This window comes from Notothenia coriiceps, unplaced genomic scaffold, assembly GCF_000735185.1.
Source record: "Notothenia coriiceps isolate Sejong01 unplaced genomic scaffold, NC01 NC01_scaffold00017532, whole genome shotgun sequence".
Lineage (NCBI taxonomy): Eukaryota > Metazoa > Chordata > Actinopteri > Perciformes > Nototheniidae > Notothenia > Notothenia coriiceps.
This window is the reverse complement of record NW_011350233.1, coordinates 41,232-64,147: the sequence shown is the minus strand read 5'-3', so window position 1 is coordinate 64,147 and position 22,916 is coordinate 41,232. Positions and strand designations below refer to the sequence as shown.

Below are 22,916 nucleotides of genomic sequence, written 5' to 3'. Positions count from 1 at the left end.
TGCGAGCATATTCTAATGGTTTTTGGAGTATTGCAATATATACAGTTCTGTTTCATATGAGTGTTGAAAGCTGTATCCATAAATAAAGTGCACCAGATTGATGCATTTAACTTCAATTTAAAGACAAAAATCTTCTCCTCATTATATACACTACACATTTTCCTTGGATTTGTTAACACCATAGTCCCTAATATATTTGTAGAAAGGCAGGAAATAGAATTAAATCGAGAACAATTTTCATTGCGAAGGACCCCCTATTTTGTGTCCCCCCCACTTCTCAAACCAAAGTTACACCCTTGTGTGTGAGTGAATAGAAAGACAGGTGAACCCAATGATTGTTAAATGACCCCACAAACCAGAAAATGTCATCTTTACTGCTGAAAAAGTATTTGACTCGCTCATCGTGTGAAAAGTACAAAGGTGCATCAATACATCTCTGTGAGCATAACATGCAAGGATTACCAGTACTATAAAGATGCAAATAATACAATAACTGGAATACAAATTGAATTAGGTCAAATTATCTTTATTTTTCCAATATTTAATTTAACAAACACATGTTGTCCTTACAAAATAACACATTCACTGTTGTGTTGAACAAACCACAGACTTTCTGTAACAACACATTCCTTATAGTGCAATTTATTTTGTCATCTTTCAATATTGTTGAAAATGCTACCAAGGAGGAACAGTGGTGTCAGAGTTCACGTTTGACAGTGATTCGACAGTGAAAACTCAAGCAAACAGCGCACGACTGTATCAGATCTGATCTTACAGCAGTGTGATCTTGAAATAGGCATCTAACAATAGAATTAGGAGTATTAGGAGAAGTACGTTTTATAAAATCATTCAGAAGAAGCAGTTGGAAGCTTTCCGCCTCTTTTAGGCATCTTCCTCTTTTTCGTGTAATGTAAGAAGTGGTGTGGTACCAAAATATTTTGAGAGAAAAATAAATATCTAATTAGCAATTTATTTATTTTGTGCAACATTAACTATTTGTACAACACTATACACTATTTCTGATGTTTCCGCAGAGATGACGCAGCATGAATGAAAAACTTCAAAAGAGACCTTGCCACACACACACACACACACACACACACACACACACACACACACACACACACACACACACACACACACACACACACACACACACACACACACACACACACACACACACAGTTTTTCAAAAGGCATGTTACCCCCTAAAAACATATGGGGCTTAACATCTACAATCAGATACATCTCTTTCAACCTGAGTCTGACTGAAGAAATGCTTAGTTAGTTTCTGCCTTTAGCAAACTGATTTTCCACTCCAGACTTGTTTTGTTTCCTCTGAAGCTAAAGATCCTCATGCAGAGGTTTGGGTCTGCGTTTGTTCAGCCAGGCCTGCAGCAGAGGAAGGTTTCTGTCCGTCCAGCGGATGTTATCCTCGATGGTCTCGTAGGCCTGCCGGATACATCTCATCTCTGAGCCTGAATCCTCATCCAGAGAGCCGAAGAAGCTTCTCACCTGAGAGCAGAGCAAGTGGACTTAGAATATATATTTTTGACTTGACTTTAAATAATCCACATTTGTCTCAATACAAGATTTTAAGACCCAGAGCAGCACATAGGCCTATCTGGAAGATGAATGTATGCTTTTATTCACATGAATAAATAATAAAATGCATTTAAAATAAAAAAGGTTTTTGAGGCAACAATCCACACTTTATATAGACACACAATTCAACCAAAAGTATGGACACAGCCTTCCTTACCTCCTCTAACATCTCCCTGGTAGAATACTGGCTAGTCACCCCAGTCACCATGAATGAAACAGTGCTGGATCCCAATTCAAATCTATAATATTGGAGCAAAGAGAGACAAAGTTCAGCGTTCAGAATACACACATTTCATTGAACAAACAAGTATCCACGGGCTTTATGGTTTTGAGCTACAGTTCTACTTAAATTCTCACCTGTCAAACACAATATTGAACAAACTTGGATTCCACACAAATTTGCAAAACTTAGACATAAAAGTAAATGACGAGGGAAAATGCATGAGGGGCTGACTGACTTCTTGATCAGGATGTGCCAGTTTGCTCGGAGGAAGTCCCAGGCCATTTTGTAGCCGCGGGGGTTCCTGCTGACGGAGACCATCACGTCCGGGAGGTCCTGAGTCTTCATCACCACATTGGAGAGGCTGTGCTTCATCATCCTGAGGAAAAACAAATAAGGGTAAGAAGAAAGAGAAACCTAATGCTGGCAGGAGTGTGATATTTATATATTATGTACACACCACTTGAGCTTCTCCTGCAGAGGACTGGTGGACATTGCAGATTTCATGCGGCTCTTTACAGACATTTGCAGGGAACTGCGGTACTTCTCCAACAGGAAGTCCCACCCCTCTGGTGTTCGAGCTCCAATCAGAAACACCGCCATGGTGATGTCGACAGGGAGGCTAAAAACAGACAAGGATCAATAACAATTATATGAAAAACTTTAAATGTGAAATACTTCATATTAAAGCCTCAGCTCTGGCAGCATTTTTTAAGAAGAATCCTTAACAAATATCTGACCTCATGGTGCCGTCAGACTCCTTCCACTTGGTAAAGAGCTCGGTGGCTTTTGACACGCAGGGAGCGTAGTTCCTGAAGCATCCAAAAAGCAGCAGGTAGCTCCTCAGCACTCGCTGAGACACTGATCCAGAGTCAGTCCACTCCTGCCGGCCAATCAGCCCCCGGAACAAATCCACAATGTAGTCCTGAGAGACACACGCAGTTTAAAACAGTCAGATTTAATAACAACTATGAATCAAAGATATAACCCCAGCTTTGTAAATTACATTTTGTTTGGTTCTGTTTGGTTGACTGGTTTGGACAAAACAAGCAATAGGAACATGTCAATCAGTCAAAGAAATGTTGAAAATAATTGTTAGTTATAACCCTAACATCATTGGGTATTTTTTTTATCAGAAAGTAAACTATATTAATACAAAACAATACAAAATGTTTTCAACTGTATGATTCCCAAACTTATGTTGTATTCTGGTACAATGCCTGAGAGGAACTTCTAGCAGTCACAAGCAGCACTTAACTGTACAACATGTAATGGGCACAGTACAGGCTTTTATAGAGCTTATTATGCAAGAACCAGAAACCTCTCCTGCTACACAGAAGTGCTAGCAGTTAATATGTTCCGTGTGGAATGTTTGACCTCCTGCAGCTATATAGAGTCGTACTGTTGTCTTATGTCACCATTATGGCATCTGTGTCTGGGCGGAACAATGGCCTCTGAATACACTACAGCGAATGGCTAACTAGCACATATCAGTATATACCAGAAGGTGGTTGTAGTGAGTAGTTGTCATTCAAAAAGGGGAATGACTGGATATACAAGCCATTCAATACATTCATGATGACAAGCAGAGCAGTGTTTGCCATCCATTTTCACTTTCTTTCACCACTTAGCTTCATTTCAGATGGCAATGGGTTGTGAAAATATCAGAGAACAATCAGATGATTTCAATTGATGAGAAATGAATCCTAATCAGGGTATATGCAGGAATCCTGAAGTCAAATTTAATACCTTTTAAGACCTTTTTTTCTAAGACCCTTTCCATACATTTTAAGACCTCATCGCAACTTTGAGTTCTAACCGGTTACATTGGCAACACACTTTACCTCACATTGACTATATTGATTGTAAGATAGCAAAACTAAACAGAGTGCAGACAGACTACTGAAGCCTCCTTTCCACATGAACTTCAACCTCTCTGTGAAGGTCAGGTTTAATGCAGTATGCTGCTTTTTTGCTTCTGTAGACTCTGTGCTCTTTCATTCCAGTAAAACTCCTCAGAAAACATTAGAAACCAGTATTTGACCAATAAACAAAACAATTGACAAAACTTTGAACTATGAAATATGTTAAACTTTGGTGAGCTTCAGCGGGGTAATGCCATATAGGAGCTCCCTCACAAATACCCAGGGGTTAAATTGGGCTGGGGCTGTCCGGGGCTAAGCCCTGGCACATAAGACGATGCTCTGACGTCATCACCCTCACACATTTGTCATATGTTTACAAAAAAGGATATATATGTTAAGACTTTTCTCGTTCTTAATATAGACTATATTTAGGATCTATATGTGTTGACTTTACTTTAAAATAGCAGATCTCTGTGACCGGATATAGTTTGGCTTAGACCCCGGCCCCACAAGGACGCATACGGTAAAAACGCATACGCAAGCGCAAAAAAAGGCTTCCGTTCACACGCATTCGATTCATTAAACGTGTCCGTTCACACTAGACCGCTGGAAATGCTGGAAACGATGTAGTACATATGTCAGGCCTGTAAGTGGCGCTGCTGCCGCCCCAAATACACCAAAAGCAGCGAAGAAGACCCCGGAGCGTGGTTGCCATGGTTGCCCTTCTGTTTATTCTCCGCGGTGGACGGCGTGTTCTCCTGCTGTATCTCTCAGGTAGTCCACCAGCAGATGAAAAACACCCACCTCTCCGCCTCTTCCAAGGAACGAGGGGACCGTGCGGTAGTTTCCTTAAAAAAAATTTCCGCCGGTCAACATGTCCTTTAAAGTTTAAATCTTCCGTACAAAATTTGGAAAGTGCCTGTCAGAGGTCTTCTTTGTTATTTATTGAGCTTTAAAACAAATTGATAACGACTCTGTTCTCTGTATAATAATATAATAATATTTAATAAACGGTGACTGCCTCTCTTTTTCTCCCCCTCTTCTGACAGCCCAGCAGCAGCAGGAGACGTGGGGAGAGGGAGGCGGGGCTATTTCATCGTTATCAGAAAATGATCATAGGGCACACACGGAGCCGTTGGACCCCCAGAGCGTTGCGTCTGCCGGTCTACCCACCTTGGGACCCGTTACCGTAGTCGTTTAGTCCCCCCCCACACAGAGCGGAGCAAGGCAACGAAATTTAAAATAATAAGCAGCATTTTACGGCGCGCTATGCATGGGGCCGCCTTGTGGGGTTTCCCGACATGTCGTTTCAGTAAATTAAAGGGTGTTTCATGTTGTCGTTGCTGTGAACCTTCTTAATACCTTAGAAAATGCCGTTTAATACTTTTTAATAGCCTTAATTTTTGCTAAATTGATTTATCAACTTTTAATACTTTTTAAGACCCCGCGGACACCCTGCTAATGTGTGTGTCCTCTTTACTGTAGTTGTTTGGTTGCTTCCCTGACATCTGTGTATCTTCTTGTGCATAGACAAGCTTGAACTGAACAACCAATCAGAGTGGTTTTCTCTCACACACTTGATAAAGTCAATAAGGGCCGACTAATGCCAACATCCAGCATGGCTAGAATCTTTAGCCTTTCACTCGTATTACTACTTTGCTCTAAGTGGGTGTTAACATTGAAATGTGGAATTATTACATTCATAAACAAGTTTGATTGTCACAAAAACATTTCAAGCAGTGTGACATCATGAACCTCCATTGAGAGTAGTTTTAACTTTAAGACTCTCTTCTCTTTGTAATGTTATATCGTCTGTGTTGTGCCTCGAATGCTGCCTTCACTTACCTTCATCTGATTCTCCAGAGCAGCCATGTCTCTCTTCTCCATCAGTTTGTACAGAGGCACAAGCTCTCCAAAGCCCTGAGTCACAGCCATGATCTCGGTCTCTTTGGACAGGTACAGAGACAGCTCCAGAGCCGTGTCCAGCCTCACCTTCTCCGTGCTGTAGCACACATGGAAGGCTTCAAATCAACACCATGCGGCAGTTTGGTCCATATTAGCAAACATTACATTTCAGGTTACAGTTTACAAGCCATCATCAGCAATAAGACAACCTCTGTTAGCACAAAAACCTTGGTTGGTTAATGGCTAATGGTTACACAAGCCAAATGATGACATCACAAAATGGCCAAAATCTGATCAGCTAATTTTCAGTCAGGTTTTTATATAAATCGATCAGGACAAAAAGAGAGAGAATCTTTTTTTCTGAAAAATTCAGAATCTCTTTACACAGAGGAGGCACATATTTATGTATAAAAGACATGAAAAAGGGGATTTTGCATAATAGGTGACCTTTAACAGACCTGACCAGCTGGAAGACGTTGTGGATGAGGCTGGCGCGGTCGTTGCTGCTAAGGGCCGTGTGGTTGTGGTGCAGCAGTTTGATGATGGAGTTCCACCCCTCGCCTGCGTAGTGCACCATGTAGTAGCCGCTCATGTCCACGTTGAACTTCACCCAGTCCGCCTCCTCCGGCAGGTCCAGGACATCTGCATGGAGGAGGAGTAGAGATGGGCAATGAGGACTTGTAGATTTAATACTGTTTTATGAATGGATGTTATGAATGTTAATCTGAAAATCAGCCTCTTCACACTGGGCAATGCACTCACCGGTCTTTGTCTTGAGCAGGAAGCGGTGCACGGTGCTGGAGGTGCTGGTCATGTAGGTCAGAGGGATCTGCCAAAGAAATCTGACACCAACCCACGATAATGAATAAAATTCACAATTAAATATCAAACTACTGTACTTAGGAAGATACACCCACAAAAATAATAGCTTGTAACAATTACTGTAGCTTAATGTTAAGCTAGTCAAAATAATCACTGTTGCATGCTTCAATTACTGCTACACTATTACATAATCATCAGAAATGACACATATCAATTCATTATTGGATTTTTACGAGCTATAACGGTTTGCAGCGTGCTGTATTTCATTGTTTTTCCTTTGTCACAATTTGATGGTAGTGTAGAGTATGAGACTGGGGCTTTAAAATGTATTTTAAATGCAGGAAAAGGGACTTTTGAAATGATGTATATTCAACACTTTTGATATCTCACCATAATCTTGAATAATGTGGATTAGTTTGACTTGTTACCCTTCAGTGAGAGAGTAGTCGTCTGTCTTCAGGTAACGCTCCTGACTGAGCCTGACCTCCCGACCTTTGACCTCCACAGTGACCAATGGGAAGCCCTCCTGCAGCGTCCAGGTGTCCATGATGGCCCGGACATCTAGCTCATCACCAGAGTACCATTTCTGCGTATGCACAAACACAAACAAAATAAATGATTTAACATCATTATAAGTGACAGATTTGTGATACAGCTACATGAGATAATTATATAACGCTAGTATGTGATATGGAATTTGTGTAGCAGGGTAGCATTGTAAAAAAAATATTATTAGTATTGGTTAAAAATTGTTTAAAATAATTCAAACTTACAGTGGCTCCAGACTGGACGTCACGTTTAGAGCAGAATTCTTTGTGCTTAATCCGGCCTTCGTCCAGATCATCTGAGTTGCAGACCTGATGGAGAGCAAACACAACTTTAACAAACAACAACACTGGGGGACACATTCAGCTTTCAATTCTAAACACAGCCATTGTCAAGTGTCACACTGACATCTGTAATACTTGAGGGCTAATGATAAAATGTCAAGCTGAAAAACAGGCAGCAACACTCGTTTTAGGCTCGAATGCATGGCTCACATTGGTCAGGCTCTCCCACAGGTGGCTGTTGACGGTGTTTTGGTAGCTGTAGCGCTTCAGGTATCGGATGATGCCAATCTCAAAAGCCTCAGGAGTCAGGAAGTCTCGCAGCATATTCAGAATACATGCCCCCTAAAATCAGATGAAAACACAGGCATGTAGGAAATTAACAATCTGATGGGTTTTTTTTACTTTTGTTTTTTGGGTAAGGCTTTCTGAAAAATGCAATTATTATACTGTATATCAGTAAATGGTTGGTCCTTTGATAGAATGAAGCTGACCTTGTCGTATGAAACGTCGTCGAACATCTCCTGGATCTGCGTGGGGTTTTCCACGGGAGTCGAGACTGGGTGGGAGGAGCTGAGAGAGTCTACCTCCATGGCCTCAAAACATTTCCCCAAGAAGAAGTCATCCTGGAAAAGGAGAGGAATGAGAACGGAAGGAGGAGATGAGGTAAGCGAGTAAGAGGAGTTCAGGATAGACTTTACAAAATGTTTAAATGTTTTACAGGCACCCTTAACCACTTCAAAATAATCAAAAACGCTCTCATCGCCTGCTTGTTTCACCTAACAAGGTGATAACCCAAGAGTTATTCAGCCAATATATAGTACTATAGTACATTTAACATCTTCTTTTTAATGCAAGTCATTTTGAATTTCACTTGAAAAGACAGAAATAGAGAATGAATAAACAAAATGACACTGTACTGTATGGCATATTACAGGATGAGACCTGCTATGCTGTGATCCCTTGCTTACATATTTCAGGTAAAGTAAAAGTACGTGCTTGTCTCTCACCACTTGCAGCTCTGGGTAGGTGGCTCTGAGAGAAATAAACTCCATGAACTTCGCAAAACCCTCATTGAGCCACAGGTCGTTCCACCACTCCATCGTCACCAGGTTCCCAAACCACTGCACACCAAGAAGAATGTTCAAGACCAGCATTTAACATACATATGCATCTCTAAGATTAGAACTGTAACCACTGTGCAATTCTTGTTCTTAGCTCGACAGCAGCTTCCAACTTTAATCACATGTTCATAACTAAGGCAACTTTGTACAGCGTGATTAACTGTGACACCAATGTTTTTCTTTTTACCTGGTGTGCGAGCTCATGGGCGATGACTTTGGTGATACCCAGTTTGTCTGAAGCTGAGGACTTGTCAGGGTCAAAGAGGAGACCCGTCTCTCTGTAGGTGGTCAGCCCCCAGTTCTCCATCGCACCCGACTGGAAGTCAGGGATAGCAGCCAGGTCTGTAGAGTACAACATCAAACACATCAATACAACTGCATATATGGTTCATTCATGTCACCGGCTAATCCAACCATTTTAAAACAAATGTTCTTTTTTTTTATACTAAAAAATGAATCGCGAAAATATCAGCAAATTAGTTGATCGTGAAAATAAACTTTAGTTGTAGCCCTATTAATAACATGGTAATAAAATGAATGCATTTCCACTGACCCTGTTTGGGTAATGGGTAAGGAATATCAAAATAGTCATCGTAGAAGTCCAACAGCTTGACAGCAGCCTCCAGCGCAAAGGCTGTCTGGTCAATCTTCTCAGGGACGGCGTAGACTGAAATCTGATGGTCAGAACAGAAAAGAACAAACTCATAAGTATAAATGTAACAGAAATATTACAAACATCTGAATATGAAACAAACAAATGTTTTTTGTATAAACTGTTAAAATGTGTCTTTGAAGGAAATTACAAACTATTCTAAATACACAGTTTCTGAGTCCTCCTCACCTTGACACCATGCTGGGTGGTCTTGCTCACAGACAGGAAGTCAGACACAATGTAGGCCACCAGGTAAGTGCTCATTTTTACAGTGGTGTCGAAGTGATCCTTAAGCAAACCGCCTGGCAGCTCATCAGTTTTTACCTAAGAAACACAGGTGCGTTGTGATAGAGATAAAGAAAACAAAGCAGAGGTCAAATACAGAAAGTATGGTGAGTATAAGTACAGTTTTTGGTAGCCCTAAAGATAAAACATCTCTACAGGGTAGTATGTTTCATTATTACATTTGACAGAAATGTGAAGGCAAAGATGTGTCAACCGTTCAGATGTACCATGGGCATGTTGGATATGGCTATGTGGCGTGGCTCTCGTGTAATCCGTATGGTGAAGTTGGCTTTGAAGGCGGGCTCATCAAAACAGGGGAAGGCTAATCGAGCAAAGGTGGCTTCAAATTGCGTGGAGGCCATGACCCTAGTAATGAAAATAGATGGTTGTAAAATGGCATGCTGTACACATATAAACAAGATAATTAAAGATTCTATATTTAGCATTTTCCAAACCAATATATCATTGCCAAATTTGATTTTGTCCGGTAAAACTACAATACACAATGGACATCATTACAATTACTGATAGCTTTTGTCTCACACCTGTTACTGACAAAATTAAGGCACATTTCCCATCAACCCTTGTGTTTCCAGTTTGTATGAAAAAACAGCATCATCAGCAGATTTTAATATTGTATTAATAAAGGCTATCAATGACCAATCTTATGGTCACTTATAGTCTTACTTTAAAGCATTAACATGTATATGTATTACTGATACAGTGATGTTAAAATGCTACATACGGCAACATCAAAAGAAACTCAGTAAAAAATACGTTAAGCCTGCTCTCACCGGACTTCCCCACTGCTGGTGCGGTAGCTGCTCTTGTAGAAACCATGGTAGCTCTCGGAAAAGTTGGCAGCGAACTCCAGCTGAACTTCATACCTCCTCCCTTTGGCCAGCACCGAGTCTGACTCCAGGGCGAGCTGATTGAAACGAGGATGCTCCGACACCTTGAGAGGCTTCACACCTTCAGTTGCAAAGAGCAACACATTAGATATATGCAGATGCTTGGAGTGGAGAATTATGGCGTTGGTGTCTTCGTGCACGTCCAGCTGGATACGAACAACGCCAGTGAAGTCCAGGGTGGTCAGATTGGGGTGGATGGTCAAGTCATAGTGTTTGGGGGAGATGGTTTTAGGGAGCCTCATGCTGCCCCAGGGGAAAGGGGGTGCTTTGAGGTCAACCTGAACTCGATCTGTATCTGGTAGCTGTGCTCCTGATGAGGGAGGAAAAGGGAGGAACAGCAGCAACAGCAGAGGTGCTGCTAACATGGTGACAACAGCAGGAAATCCCCTCACCTTTAACAAAATATCACACAAATTCACAAATGTGTTCAGAGATATTGAAACTTTATTTTGCATTTTCTAATTTAAATAACACATCAGACCTGTGGACACAGTTCTTAGTGAACAAAAAGGTGACTTTATTACACATTGAGATATGTTGCATCACACAGGTTTCACTTTGAGATTATCTCATAAAAAAAAAGACATTAATGAAAGCAACATAGTTAATCATACTTCTGCTACGCAAACACATAAAATCATATACGCACCAACGTGACAGGATGGATGGAAGTGCAACAGTTTCGATTCCATACAAATGTCTATTCATTTCAAGAATCCCTAAAGTAACTAAGTCATACTCCACCATAACTGAGGCGTTACATTAATATAGTCCCTTATCTTAGATGCTTCACATGAATCATATATGTAATATGTTAATAATCGTCAACTCACCGTGTAGTTTCTTTGCACGCAGTATTAGCACTCGGGCTATAATTCAAGAGGGAAAGTGAAAGTGTTGAAGGAAGAGTTGCATGCTGGGAAGTCACAGGAAACCTAGGTAAGACAGTTGATGTCATTGACCTGCAGCTGGGGTGAAGATGAGATATAAGATGTTTTATTTTATTTTTCACGACGTGTTTTCATGTCTGCAGCTTCATGCGCTCCAGGAAGTGTGAATATAAAGACTTCCGGCCGGGTTTTCAGCGAACAGACTACCAGCATATTTTATAGATTAACATAGCAGTTTCAACAAGGTCATAAAAGGATGTCAAAACAAGAGCGAGCAGATATTACAGTTAGAAATAGAAGGAAACATTTACTGTGAACAGGAAGTTCCGTGTTGTTATGGCAACAATAACATAGCTCACCACTAGAGTGTGCCATTGCTTTGACTGAGGGTAATTCCTGGTTGTTCCTCTTCAAAAATTAATATATATTTATCAATATAATTTATGAGTTGATTAACTGAACGATAAATTATTCATTATTTTGTTTCCTTCTCCATTTATTCTTATCTTTTATTTCCTGTTCTACGCTTTTGAATAAATCATCACAATTTCTCCTGGGCCCTGTGTTTAAAAGAGCCCTTTTTCTCTTCAAACCCTGAAGCTAAGTCAGAGGATGTGGGTGTTGAAGATACAAGTGGTTCATTTGAGAATCACATTGGACACTTAGGATTTTAGGATATATATTTTAAGTGTGAAGTTCAACATAAATAAAAGAATGTGAGATAAAAAAAAACAAGATCAAATGTAGATGTTTTGTACGTCACAGCATGATCAACTTTTACATAATAACATTGCCAACTAAAATGCAGGCATATGATTATAAGTCAAGTGAATATAAACACATGTTATTCTCAAAATAAAGAATACAAATGTTTTTCTTTTCTGACTAAAGTGTCAAGAAGTTTTCTAAATCAGTCCAAATGAACCTGGAATAGGTAAACTGAAATCATTTGATTCTTTGAAGTTCTTATTTTACAGTAGTATCAAAACACATTGAGCAATAAAGTGGAAGTCATATGTCGACAAAACAAAGATTGTGTTCATTTGGCATAGGCATACAGGAAGAAAGAAATGTACTATTAGGTCCGTAGACTCACAAGATCTATGAACAATGTTATCAGCTCAGATGATCTTAGTTGATTATGTATAGGCACTGACAAGACAAGACTCACTTTTGTTGCTAATTGCCTGAACAGATTAAAAAAGACAAATGTTTTTGAAGTATTTTTATTTATGTGCTGACAGAGTTGTATTGTGTGTGAATTATAGTTTGAATGTTTGTATTTATTTTTATATATTTGTATATGTTACAAGTCTTCATCATGTTCAACTTGCGGAGTAGTGTGAAGCTAAGAAGGGGCTATCTTGAATTAGATATATTCAGACTAATCCATTTATTTTTGTTAAAACATGTCAAGGCTTCAAACCTGTATTTAAACGTTTGTTATTCCTCACTTTAGCATTTATAAAAAGTCCAGAAATCACTTATTAAATCATAATCTAACTTCATATGGTGGAAATTCCACACTTAATCACCTTCTGGTAAGAAAAGAACAAATATACAAGCTTAAACCAAAGTTGTGTTATTTAATAAAGAGTTATAGCCAGTGTTCGAAATGGGGGGAAGCCAGGGGGAGCTTGGCTCCCCTAAAGAGGGTGGGAGCTCCCCTGAAGGCCGACTTTGAGATAAATAGGGGGACCCTAAAAGAATCGTGCATATTTGTGTCACACAGATTAGAAATATTGAGTTTCTGTAAATAAAAGTTTTGAAATAAATAATAGTCGTTGTTCATTACAGTTTCTGAATATATTTTGCCACTGCTGTGTTCACTTGCTACAACTGCAAGTCATGTTCATGTTCCTGCTGTTGCCTGCCCCACCACCACCCCAGCTCCATCCCAGCTTCCACCTGTAGGCTCGGGGGATAGTTAATCATCACTCAATGTTCTTTGTGAATCTGTGGAGTGATGAGGCCCGAGGCTAGACGCCAAACTCAAATTATATGCTGCTTATAATAAACATATTAAGAAACACGTGAGTTGTCTGACTGAAAATAATTATGTTGCTTTTTGTCGACTGAATATTCATTTGTCAATTATGTGTCAGAAACGTTGTTCTATGCGAGCAGTTGGGTGAATACAAATCACCATTTAGGATTTGAGAGTGTCCAAAAATGTATGTTAAATTGGATCTCCTAAGAGAATATGCACTCTTGCTTATCGAAGTAAGAACTCTAAGTGTGTATTGATCTCATGTCTAAGGTTATGTAGTCAAATCAAGTCACAGACTATGATTACTATTTGCTGAGTGGAACATTTCAGTATTGTAAAAAGCTACAAAAAGTAAGACTGGTCAGAAAATAACACAGAAAAACGACTTTCCAGGTGCCCTTCAGCTAAGTGTTCTGAGCTACTTCTCGGTTAAAACATATGGATATCAAGCAGGACATTGCTGAAAAACAGAGGGCACATTCAGCTAACCTTTTTTTTTTGTAAAGTATAACTGACAACTGTAGAAAGAGTTTTAAAGTTCATCTCTGTGAGGTGAGGAATAGCCAGCGGCGATGTACAGTACAGAAAAACGATGTAGCAGCTTAAATCAACATCTCCGTACAACACTTAATCCAAAACTACCATTAAGACCATTTCCCCCCGAGCTTACCTCCAGAGTAGTTAAGACGATTTTGGTTACTGAAGAAAAGTAGGCGTCCCACAGGAACTGAGTCTGCTGGCGGAGAGCCAAGATCCTATCACGGCCCACGGAGCGAGTAATGGAGGGAACCTGGAGGAAGAGGGAAGGAAAAGCCAGAGGACAGAAAACACAGTGAGATAAATTGAGTTAGATTTTAAACAATGTTGAGTGAGAGGGGAAAAAAAGGCGTAAGAAGAAGCATAAGTAATTTTGTGGACGTGCAGAAAAGATTAGAGGAAATTCTTTTTTCCCTTTCAGCAGCATCACATCTTACTCTGCCTGTCAACAAGCGTATCCCCAGGACAGATTGCAAACAAACCACCTGCCGTCCATCTCCAAACTCTGCTCACACCTTCTGTTAGGAAGTATTAAGTGTTGACTAGAAAGAGCCGTTTAAAAACAGGTTCAAATCAATAAATGCTCGGAGCAGGACAACGTTTTTTTGTGACATGCACTGCCTTATTAGATAGACCCCAACATGTACCAAACGGGCTCTTTAAAACCTGTCTTTCAGTCGGATGGTATTGCCTACCGTTAATTGTATAAAAGTGTATATTTGTACAATATGTGATCCAGGAATTGTTGACGTTTAGATAATTTTTTCAGTGGGTTTTGTCAAGTTCACATTTATACTAACACCACATGTTGGGACATCATCTGGATACATTTCCTCTAAAGTAAAGGTGTTACTCCTGTGCAGTCGTCTTGTTGAACTGTAGTAGCTAGTTTGGTGGTTATTGGGATAATAAATTAAGTTAATTTCTTCCTAAACTCATATATGTGCAATATATCTGTTATATTTTACTGATAACGTTCCAAGATAGCTTTCCACAAACCCCTTGAAACTCCTTTGAGGTCCTGCTACTATTTACATGCCCCCCCCCCCGTGACAATGAGTATTACATTGTTACTTACTGTATATCGTTTTAATTATAATTTTGGCATTTTCTTTATGTCTAATCCCTCAAACACACGCACACACACGCACGCACGCACGCACGCACGCACGCACGCGCGCACGCACGCACGCACACACACACACACACACACACACACACACACACACACACACACACACACACACCATATATACATCAATTCAGGGGACATTACATTGACTTACATGCATTTCCTGGAGACTTATCCTAACCCTTAACCCTAACAAACACATGCCTAACCCTAACCCTTAACCAAGTCTTCACCCTAAAATGAATGATTCCCCTCCATTTTGTCCCCATAAGGGAGGCGAGTCCCCACACATGACTGTCTAAACAGATGTAGGTCCCCACAAGNCTGGTGCTAGCTCGGAGCTAACGGAGATTAGAAGCTGTTTCAACAATAAGGAGAGGGAGAGTCCTCTCCTGTCGGACTGAGAGGCTGAGATAACGTCAGACTGACGTTATCTCAGCCTCTCAGTCCGACAGGAGAGGACTCTCCCTCTCCTTATTGTTGAAACAGCTTCTAATCTCCGTTAGCTCCGAGCTAGCACCAGATGCTAACAACAACCCCCGTAACTCTCTCTGTCTCGCTTGCGTAAAACCATTATAATAAACACATTTGAAAAGTTTCAACAAACGGGATTTTGAAAAGTGGGGGGGGACATGTCCCCCCTGTCCCCAGTGGAAACTACGCCCATGCTCACACAGACAAACACACTGGCACAGCATAAACTCAAACATGACAGGGGGCTTAACAAAATAGTGTGAGAATTAGTGGATGAGCACCCATTTTTATGTGCAAACTTTACTTACAAAATGTATCTAGTTGCTCTGCAGATTTGCTAAGTTAAAAAATAACCTCTGATTTCATAAGGGGTTATCTAGACTGGGGTTTGACGACTGGAAATCTTTAACGGAACGTTTGTTTAACAGATGGGAGTTGAGTTTCATCGCAGTAAAAGTATGCATACTGAGGCCTAAAACTGATTTCTGACAATCCATTTTTGTCACTGTCTCTTTTGCAAGTGTCCCAACTATGTAAAGGTGAGGGTAACCATTTTACTCAGGTCCAAAACCAATGAGTTAATTTTGACAATACACATTCCAGGATTTCATGTTTTCACCCTTATCACTTTAACCTGGTGACATGTGGCTCAATCTCTGCCTACCGTTTCTATACAATTTTACAAAGAAGGACAAAGTGCTTTGGCAGCTGCCTGAGATCAAATACATCACTTGTCACTCAATGAAACTCTATAGAAAAGTTGACCGCTCTTCCTCCGCTGCTCTTGATTCTGTGGCTTACCTCTCCCATGAGGCCTTGTGGAGAAAGGTAGCTGTTTCTTTAAATCTTCTACTGTTGCCATAAATTCTTCCTTAGGACCTTTAGCACGAACTAATACAACACACCGTTCCAACTGATAAAACACGTATACATTCATAAATGTGAGCATTTATTCATCCACATACCACTTCTGTATTACATAAACGCTGTTGATATAACAAAGAGTGCTTCAATTTCTGAGGGTGTATCGGGGGCTGACAGACAAGCTGGGCTTTGCTCTACGTACGTACGACACACTACTCTACACACACACACACACACACACACACACACACACACACACACACACACACACACACACACACACACACACACACACACACACACACACACACACACACACACACACACACTGCTCCCTCATCAGCACACCCACAATAGAAACTGCTCTCTGCTCCAGTGAGTTTTCCCCACCCAGTCATACACCTGAGGAGAGCCGTCTCTGGACAGGAGGTAAGAGGCCAAACTTTTTCTTTCTGCTTCCTGGTTTTGAAATGTCCTGTAAATTACATCAATTCCTGAAAAACGAACACATTTTGTGAAAGGACCTCAAATTAAACACATAGTAGCCGTTTATTTGTTTAGTCCGTATTAACAGACTGGGCCCCTGTTCCAATATGCCTACTGATCATGTGTTGTGAATTTTGACCTCTCCTACCGCTCATGTGATTTGTGTGGCCAGTAATCTATTCAGTTTATAAACATGGTAATGTTAGACCATCTTTGAAATGTAAATAGAGCTTTTGTTCTCCTATGAGGATAATTCAACATCCCTTTAGGGACATAATCCACAAAAGAGTTCAGGTTAAATGAGGAAAAAGTTCAGTTAACTCTGATCAAAATGTGTCTCCTTTTTTGTACAACTACGGTTGGCAGATGATGAGATATATCCACTTCAGAGGACATGAAATGAACGGACCACGTACCAGCAGTTACAATTTGTTAACAGTGACCTGGTTATGGTGTAGGTTACTTGTTATTCAAGCAGTGTTTCCATTTATCTATTGACCTTGTATCAGTACGAGGGGACTACTGTATATGCCAGTGATTGCCAAACTGATCAGTATCATTTTTTGTTTGTGGCCTTTTTTCAGATTGTGACAATGCATTCTCCATGTGATCTAATGAGTTTTGAAATGGCCCTGGTAGCTTAAGAGCTCAACCCTGACAAATAAAAAAATAAAAGCATGCATACTGCCGTGTTGTTCTTGAAAATCCTGAAAAAGTGAATGAAATTTAGACCAAATGCTTTACTGTACTTTGATATCGATGCTTCTGGCCCTCCTTTACCTCAATATTCCAGTTGATCACCAGACAGGTTCCCAAGCACAGTGGAACAAATGTAATCATACAATCTTTGCGAAATCATATCAATCAGTGCAGGGAGACTGAATGGCCGTAAACTGTATGAGGTTACTGCAGGACAAACTGTTTCCCAATGCTTCCAATGTACTTTTGTTGATCTATTATCTCTCTGCCTAGAGAAAGTATACAATATACTTTGATCATGTGGTCTTGAAAACATTCATGGGTTTTAGGTTCAAAGTTTATTTTCTGTTGATCCAGGAAGAGGAATACTAGGCAAGCAATATAATTGTGTAAAATGTTCTCTAAGCAAGTAATGAATGGCAAAGTCAGTGTGCAATGTTTTTTTCCTGTGTCCCCTTCAGGTTTGTTCTGTTTCTGACTCGACTTCCACTTTGGACCATTGGTAGTTTATCCACAGAGCACCTAGGATGAATATTCCCATTCTAGAGTAAGGCACCGATCTCTTCATACATTTGTTGATTAATTCAGCCATTTTCTTCTCTGTTTGCTTCCTTACTTTGATAATCATTCAAATTTAAAATATTTAAAATGTTTTTTTTCTCTTCATTCAACCTCAAAAAAGAGAAATACCGCAGTGCTAACTCTTCTAATTACCACAAACTGATGTTTTATGTTGGTCTATGTGTTTCAGATTTAACATCATTTTTTGTTAAAAGAAAAAAGGGTCTTATATGTTTATAAATCCTCACCGGCAATCCTATTAGGATCACCTTGCTCGTGCCATTTAAGACATCCCTTTGCGCTCAGAACTGCCTTCATTATTTGCGAGTTGTTTGTGCCACATTGATGATAGCATCACGCAGTTGCTGCGATCTTTAATCCCCCGTTACTCCCAAACTAAAGGTGCTTTCTTGGATTGAAATCCGGCTGTGTAGACCATTTGAGTAGAAAAAAACCAGAGATGATAAAAGCGTTATGACATGGCGTGTTATACTGATGGAAGTAACCTTTGAGGGCGAGTACCCTGTGATCATAAAGAGAGTTAACATGGTTAGCAACCATACTCAATGGGACCTTAAGAGTGACAAGAGACTTTCCCGCAGACTTTACACCACAACCAGCAGCCTGAACCACAATCCAGGATGTATCCCAAGCAGTCATGTTGTTTATTTCAAATCTGACACTTCCATCTGAATGCAGAGCAGATATTGAGATGCATCAAACAATCCTCAATTGTCCACGTTTGGAGATCCTGTGCCAATTGTAGACTCAGTTTCCTTTCCTTTGCTGAGGGAAGTGACACTTAGTGTGGTGTTCTGCTGCGGTAGACGATATACTTTAATGTGCACTCAGAAATGCGATTATGGACACCTTGGTTAACGCAAAGGAGTTCTTTCTTTCGTTTAAAAGCAATTAACCCTAGAGATTATAGTTTTTGAATTACTCAAAGCAACAACCATGCCACCTTCAAAATCAGGTAAATCACCTATCTTCACCATTCTGTTGCTTGGTTTTATGTTCAGGTCATGTGTGGGTGAGTTTAATTGCTGTAACGTGATGATCAGATTTGTGCTTTAACGAGCAGCTGAACAGGTGTTCCTAATGAAGTAGCTGTGAGTATATTTTTGGTTTTTGTTGCTCTTTCCTTTTCAAGTCTACCTTTATTGGCTTTTCTCTCCATCTTCCTCTGTCTTGCAACCATCTCCATCTTTCTCATCCCCCTCTCCCCTTCTCCTCCTCTTCAAGGATCTTCCTGGGCATCCTGGGCTTTGGCCTCTCCATCATGTTCTGCACGACCTTCTGCAGGGTGTGCAGTCGCTTCAGGGAGGAGCAGATTGATCGGGAGTTGGCGAGACGGAGTAACCAGGAGCTACGCCCTCCGATATATTTCATCCCTTTCCATGGGAGCCTGTCACAGCACGACAGCGAAGACGTCCCAGGCATGCCCCGATACAGCCAGGAGCTTTACCTGCCCCCCCAATACAACAACGCTGCCTTCTGTGGGCCCCCACCTTCCTATAATGAGGTGATTTTAAACAAGCAAAGTGTTTGTCTGTGGCATTTCCTGTCCCTGAAACCCCAGATTTACTGTAAAATCTGGATTTGAACTTTTTGTTTCTTTTTGTGTATTTCAGCTGGAATTGAAGCCGGATGATCTTCCCCCTGCTTACACAGATTATAGCGTTCCTGTGTATCCCCTCTCATCTCCACATCACATGGTTCAACCACAAACACCACAATAAGACGGGACCACCCTCCTGTGCCTGTGTTTATCGCTCTGGAGTCGATAATGTTTCAAAGATTATTGATGTGACCTTTTTTGTTATTGTTATAATTAATGTAATGATGGTAGAGAGGGGATAACATCTGTATGCTGTAAATGGCACCAGGTTTCAGACAACAATGTCATGAGTATGCTGCAATCTCTCAAGGCCAATTCCATTTTTAACCCAATATTTTATTCTATGCCCCCACTTGTTATTCTCTCCACCATGGAAATTATGCTTTTGATCCTGTCTGTTTGTCTTATGTTTCATTAGCAGGGTCTCACTAGCCTTTTTACAGGTAGGTAAGTGTGAGTTCAGATGTGAATGTGAAACCAATTATGCCACTATGTGGCCATTTATAAAGCACTTTGTTTTTGTTCATGTCTCTTTTGCCCTATGTATTAGTGCATGCAGAGAATTTGGATCAAACATTTTCTCCATATATTTGGATAGGCTATTTGTTTCCTGATTGCCAGAGTCTCGTAGTTGTGTCCTCCAAAAAGTGGTATAACTCTTAAAGGTATTGTGCAAACTGATATTCCTTCTGTGCAATCCTAAAAAATGTAATCACATTCTGCTGATAGGTGGCACAACAACACAATTAATTGAAATGGCCATAGTTCAATGTTCACAAGTCTTTGATTCATATTGTGCACAATTTATCCTCGCAAGAAAAAAAATATTTATAGATAAGGTTCAGAAATGCAGATGATGATCCAGATGCTGATTCACATTTTTTTTTGCAAAAAACAAGTTAAGAAGATAGGAAAAAGCTGCCTTGGGACAAAAAGAGAGACACATGTATGAAAGTCCTCTATTTGTTTTTAGTGACTGAATGATGTATTTATGTTGCATTTAAAAACAGGAACAATGTTCAGATAGACCTGGTAGAGCTGAGGTTTCCTGTATATTTTAATATGATTTGGTATTGTCTTTGTATGTTAAGAGTCATGTGCTGAAATGGGACCATGTTCTTTTCTTTCTCTGGGTTCTTTTGTGACAAATCCACAAATCCACTGCCTCTGTATGTCTACAGTCTTTAAAAATCACGTGAGAAGTATTGTTTAAACTCTGAAACCAAGAGAGCTGCTTTTGTGTGAGAATTCTAGAGACTTTGATCAGAGGCTTTAATTAAACAATGACAATACTGTAAATGAAATGTGAAAAGGACTGAATCAATTGTTTAAATCTCAGGACAAAATGTGAGTTATATATATAGAAGCTGGTTTACAAACAGGTCCCTGAATGACAAAACATTGTGTCACTCCAAAGATATGTCTGTGATATCAAGAGAATAATGCTAAATATAAATACATATTTAATTTTATACCATGTGTAAATGTAAGATGTTCATTATGACTTCATTTGTGCATATTATTATTTTATTTTTTTCAATAAACACAGCACTGTAATTAAATCTGTTGTATATCATTGGACTCATTTGTTTTCTTCCATAACATAAGGACATCACAATGTAACACTCATGCTTCTATTGGCTGGCGCTCTTTTACATTCTAAATGTACGTGATCCGCTAAGGGGCGGAACATCTCTTAGCGGTTGACGAATCACAACAGATCCGTCCAGCTAACCAATCAGAGCAGACTGGGCTCTGGTTTCAGACAGAGGGTGAAAAGAGAAGCTGCAGCACAGGCAGTATGAGAAAAATAAAGAGCTTTTGGAACATTAGAGCATGGAAACATGTCACAGTAGGGGCACAAAATACATATGTCCCTGAAAAGGATCATATTTGGGCCCCTTTAACATTTAGGGATGACCGAGGTTAGAGGCAGTGTACATCCTGGTCAGATTGCCAGTCATGACCCATCCAGTTTGACTTGTTATTATCATTTGTCTTCAATCCACCAGAGACCACACTTTAACCAAAACTATGACCTCAGATAAGTTTAGGCAAGCCTGGATTTATAAGATCTTAACATCTGTGCCTCTTTTACTATTTCTTCATTATGCCCTGACCTTAAACTATTAAAGCTTACAAGGAATGGTTGGGGTAGAGTCAAAAATACACATTTTCTTTCTTGCAAACACACCTCTTACTTTCCTTTAATTGAAAAGGTATGGCTACAAATTATTCTGCATCTTATTCTAGTTATTCCTTCATAATCTTTATGTTCATGTACATTTCTCTGACAGAGCCAAGTGAAAGCCAGAGTTCATAGAATGGCAGGATGTCTAGAAAGTCACTTTTGTGGTCAGGCTGACATACAGCCACACATGGTCCGACGTAGACAGCCCGTCCTGATCTGTAATCCTATACACAGTATGTCGGGGGTGGACTTGAATATCCCTTTCTCTGTTTAACCGCAACTGGATGTGGTGTCGTCTTCCAGCCTCTATAAGGGAAAATCCTCTTATACATATATTTACTACGCATCACTTACACTGCACAGGGGGTATGTGTTTGTGTTTGTGTGTGTGTGTGTGTGTGTGTGTGTGTGTGTGTGTGTGTGTGTGTGTGTGTGTGTGTGTGTGTGTGTGTGTGTGTGTGTGTGTGTGTGTGTGTGTGTGTACGCACGCATTGGCTTGAATCCCAGAATATCTTGCTTCCTGAACTCGTTTTGGATTCAGAGTGTGATGTTCACACTTACACACATAAATAAACACACATAGTTGTGTTTGTGACGAGGAAAGGCTTGTAGATGATTGTAGAAAAAGTGCACATTATACACTAGAGGGCAGTGCAGGTGTGGAGACTCATGCTCTGTTTACAGTAAATTCTTCTTTTCATTATGTCTAAACTGTAAAAACTGAAACGTTGACTTTAATTGAATGTATTATGTCAAAAGATTTCACATAGCTGCATCATGTTAGTTTGAAGCAATAATATTAAGTTCAAATAAATTATATTAGGTTAAACAAAATATTATTGCTCTCAACTAATACAGTTATGTGAAATGTGTTGACATAATACACTTAACTAAAGTGAACGGTTCAGTTTTTTCAGTGTAGGTCATTCTTACATGTATTCAGCCTACAGCTAAACCACACTGTGGCTGGTATGTAAGTGCCTTGCTCAAGAGAAGCCATGTGTAGGATTCACGTCTGCTAATAATTTGTCTGAAATGCTGTTTTATGTGTTAAAAAACAAACAATATTCCAATAAGCATGCATTTATTTTACAGCAAACATTTGTAAAGCTTCCATTGGTAAATTCTTGAATGTTAAAACTCTTGTAGTTTACTGTTATGTGTGACACATGTTATGGCTTTTTCCAGTTTTAACCAGTCTTACCCCTCTCATCCTTCCTCTCTCCCCCCCCTCTCTCTGCGCTCTGTCTGTCCT

At 40.0% G+C, this 22,916-nt stretch overlaps 1 protein-coding gene across 1 annotated transcript; it reads right to left on the bottom strand.

Annotated features, from left to right (window-relative positions):
* Window positions 1–659: 659 nt before the first annotated feature.
* Window positions 660–11,263, bottom strand: LOC104950422 (endoplasmic reticulum aminopeptidase 1). Its single transcript, XM_010776939.1, has 19 exons — window positions 11,050–11,263; window positions 10,100–10,608; window positions 9,533–9,671; window positions 9,210–9,344; window positions 8,922–9,042; window positions 8,556–8,710; window positions 8,255–8,368; window positions 7,739–7,870; window positions 7,458–7,589; window positions 7,191–7,274; window positions 6,846–7,003; window positions 6,358–6,437; window positions 6,054–6,237; window positions 5,536–5,692; window positions 2,566–2,750; window positions 2,286–2,447; window positions 2,064–2,204; window positions 1,763–1,844; window positions 660–1,515 (listed from the first exon to the last, which is right to left on the bottom strand). Exons 2-19 carry the CDS (start codon window positions 10,579–10,581, stop codon window positions 1,345–1,347), a joined length of 2,814 nt encoding a protein of 937 aa, XP_010775241.1. The 5' UTR covers window positions 10,582–10,608; window positions 11,050–11,263; the 3' UTR covers window positions 660–1,344.
* Window positions 11,264–22,916: the final 11,653 nt, after the last annotated feature.

Bases quoted from the DNA above. Each gene is read 5' to 3' on its own strand.
- LOC104950422 (XM_010776939.1), bottom strand. From the start codon at position 10,581: ATGTTAGCAGCACCTCTGCTGTTGCTGCTGTTCCTCCCTTTTCCTCCC. The intron at 8,369-8,555 runs GTAAAAAGAAAA...CTTGGTGTGCAG, and splicing joins CCCATGAGCTCGCACACCAG to TGGTTTGGGAACCTGGTGAC. The intron at 5,693-6,053 runs GTCTGTTAAAGG...TGTGTGCTACAG, and splicing joins AACGTCTTCCAGCTGGTCAG to CACGGAGAAGGTGAGGCTGG.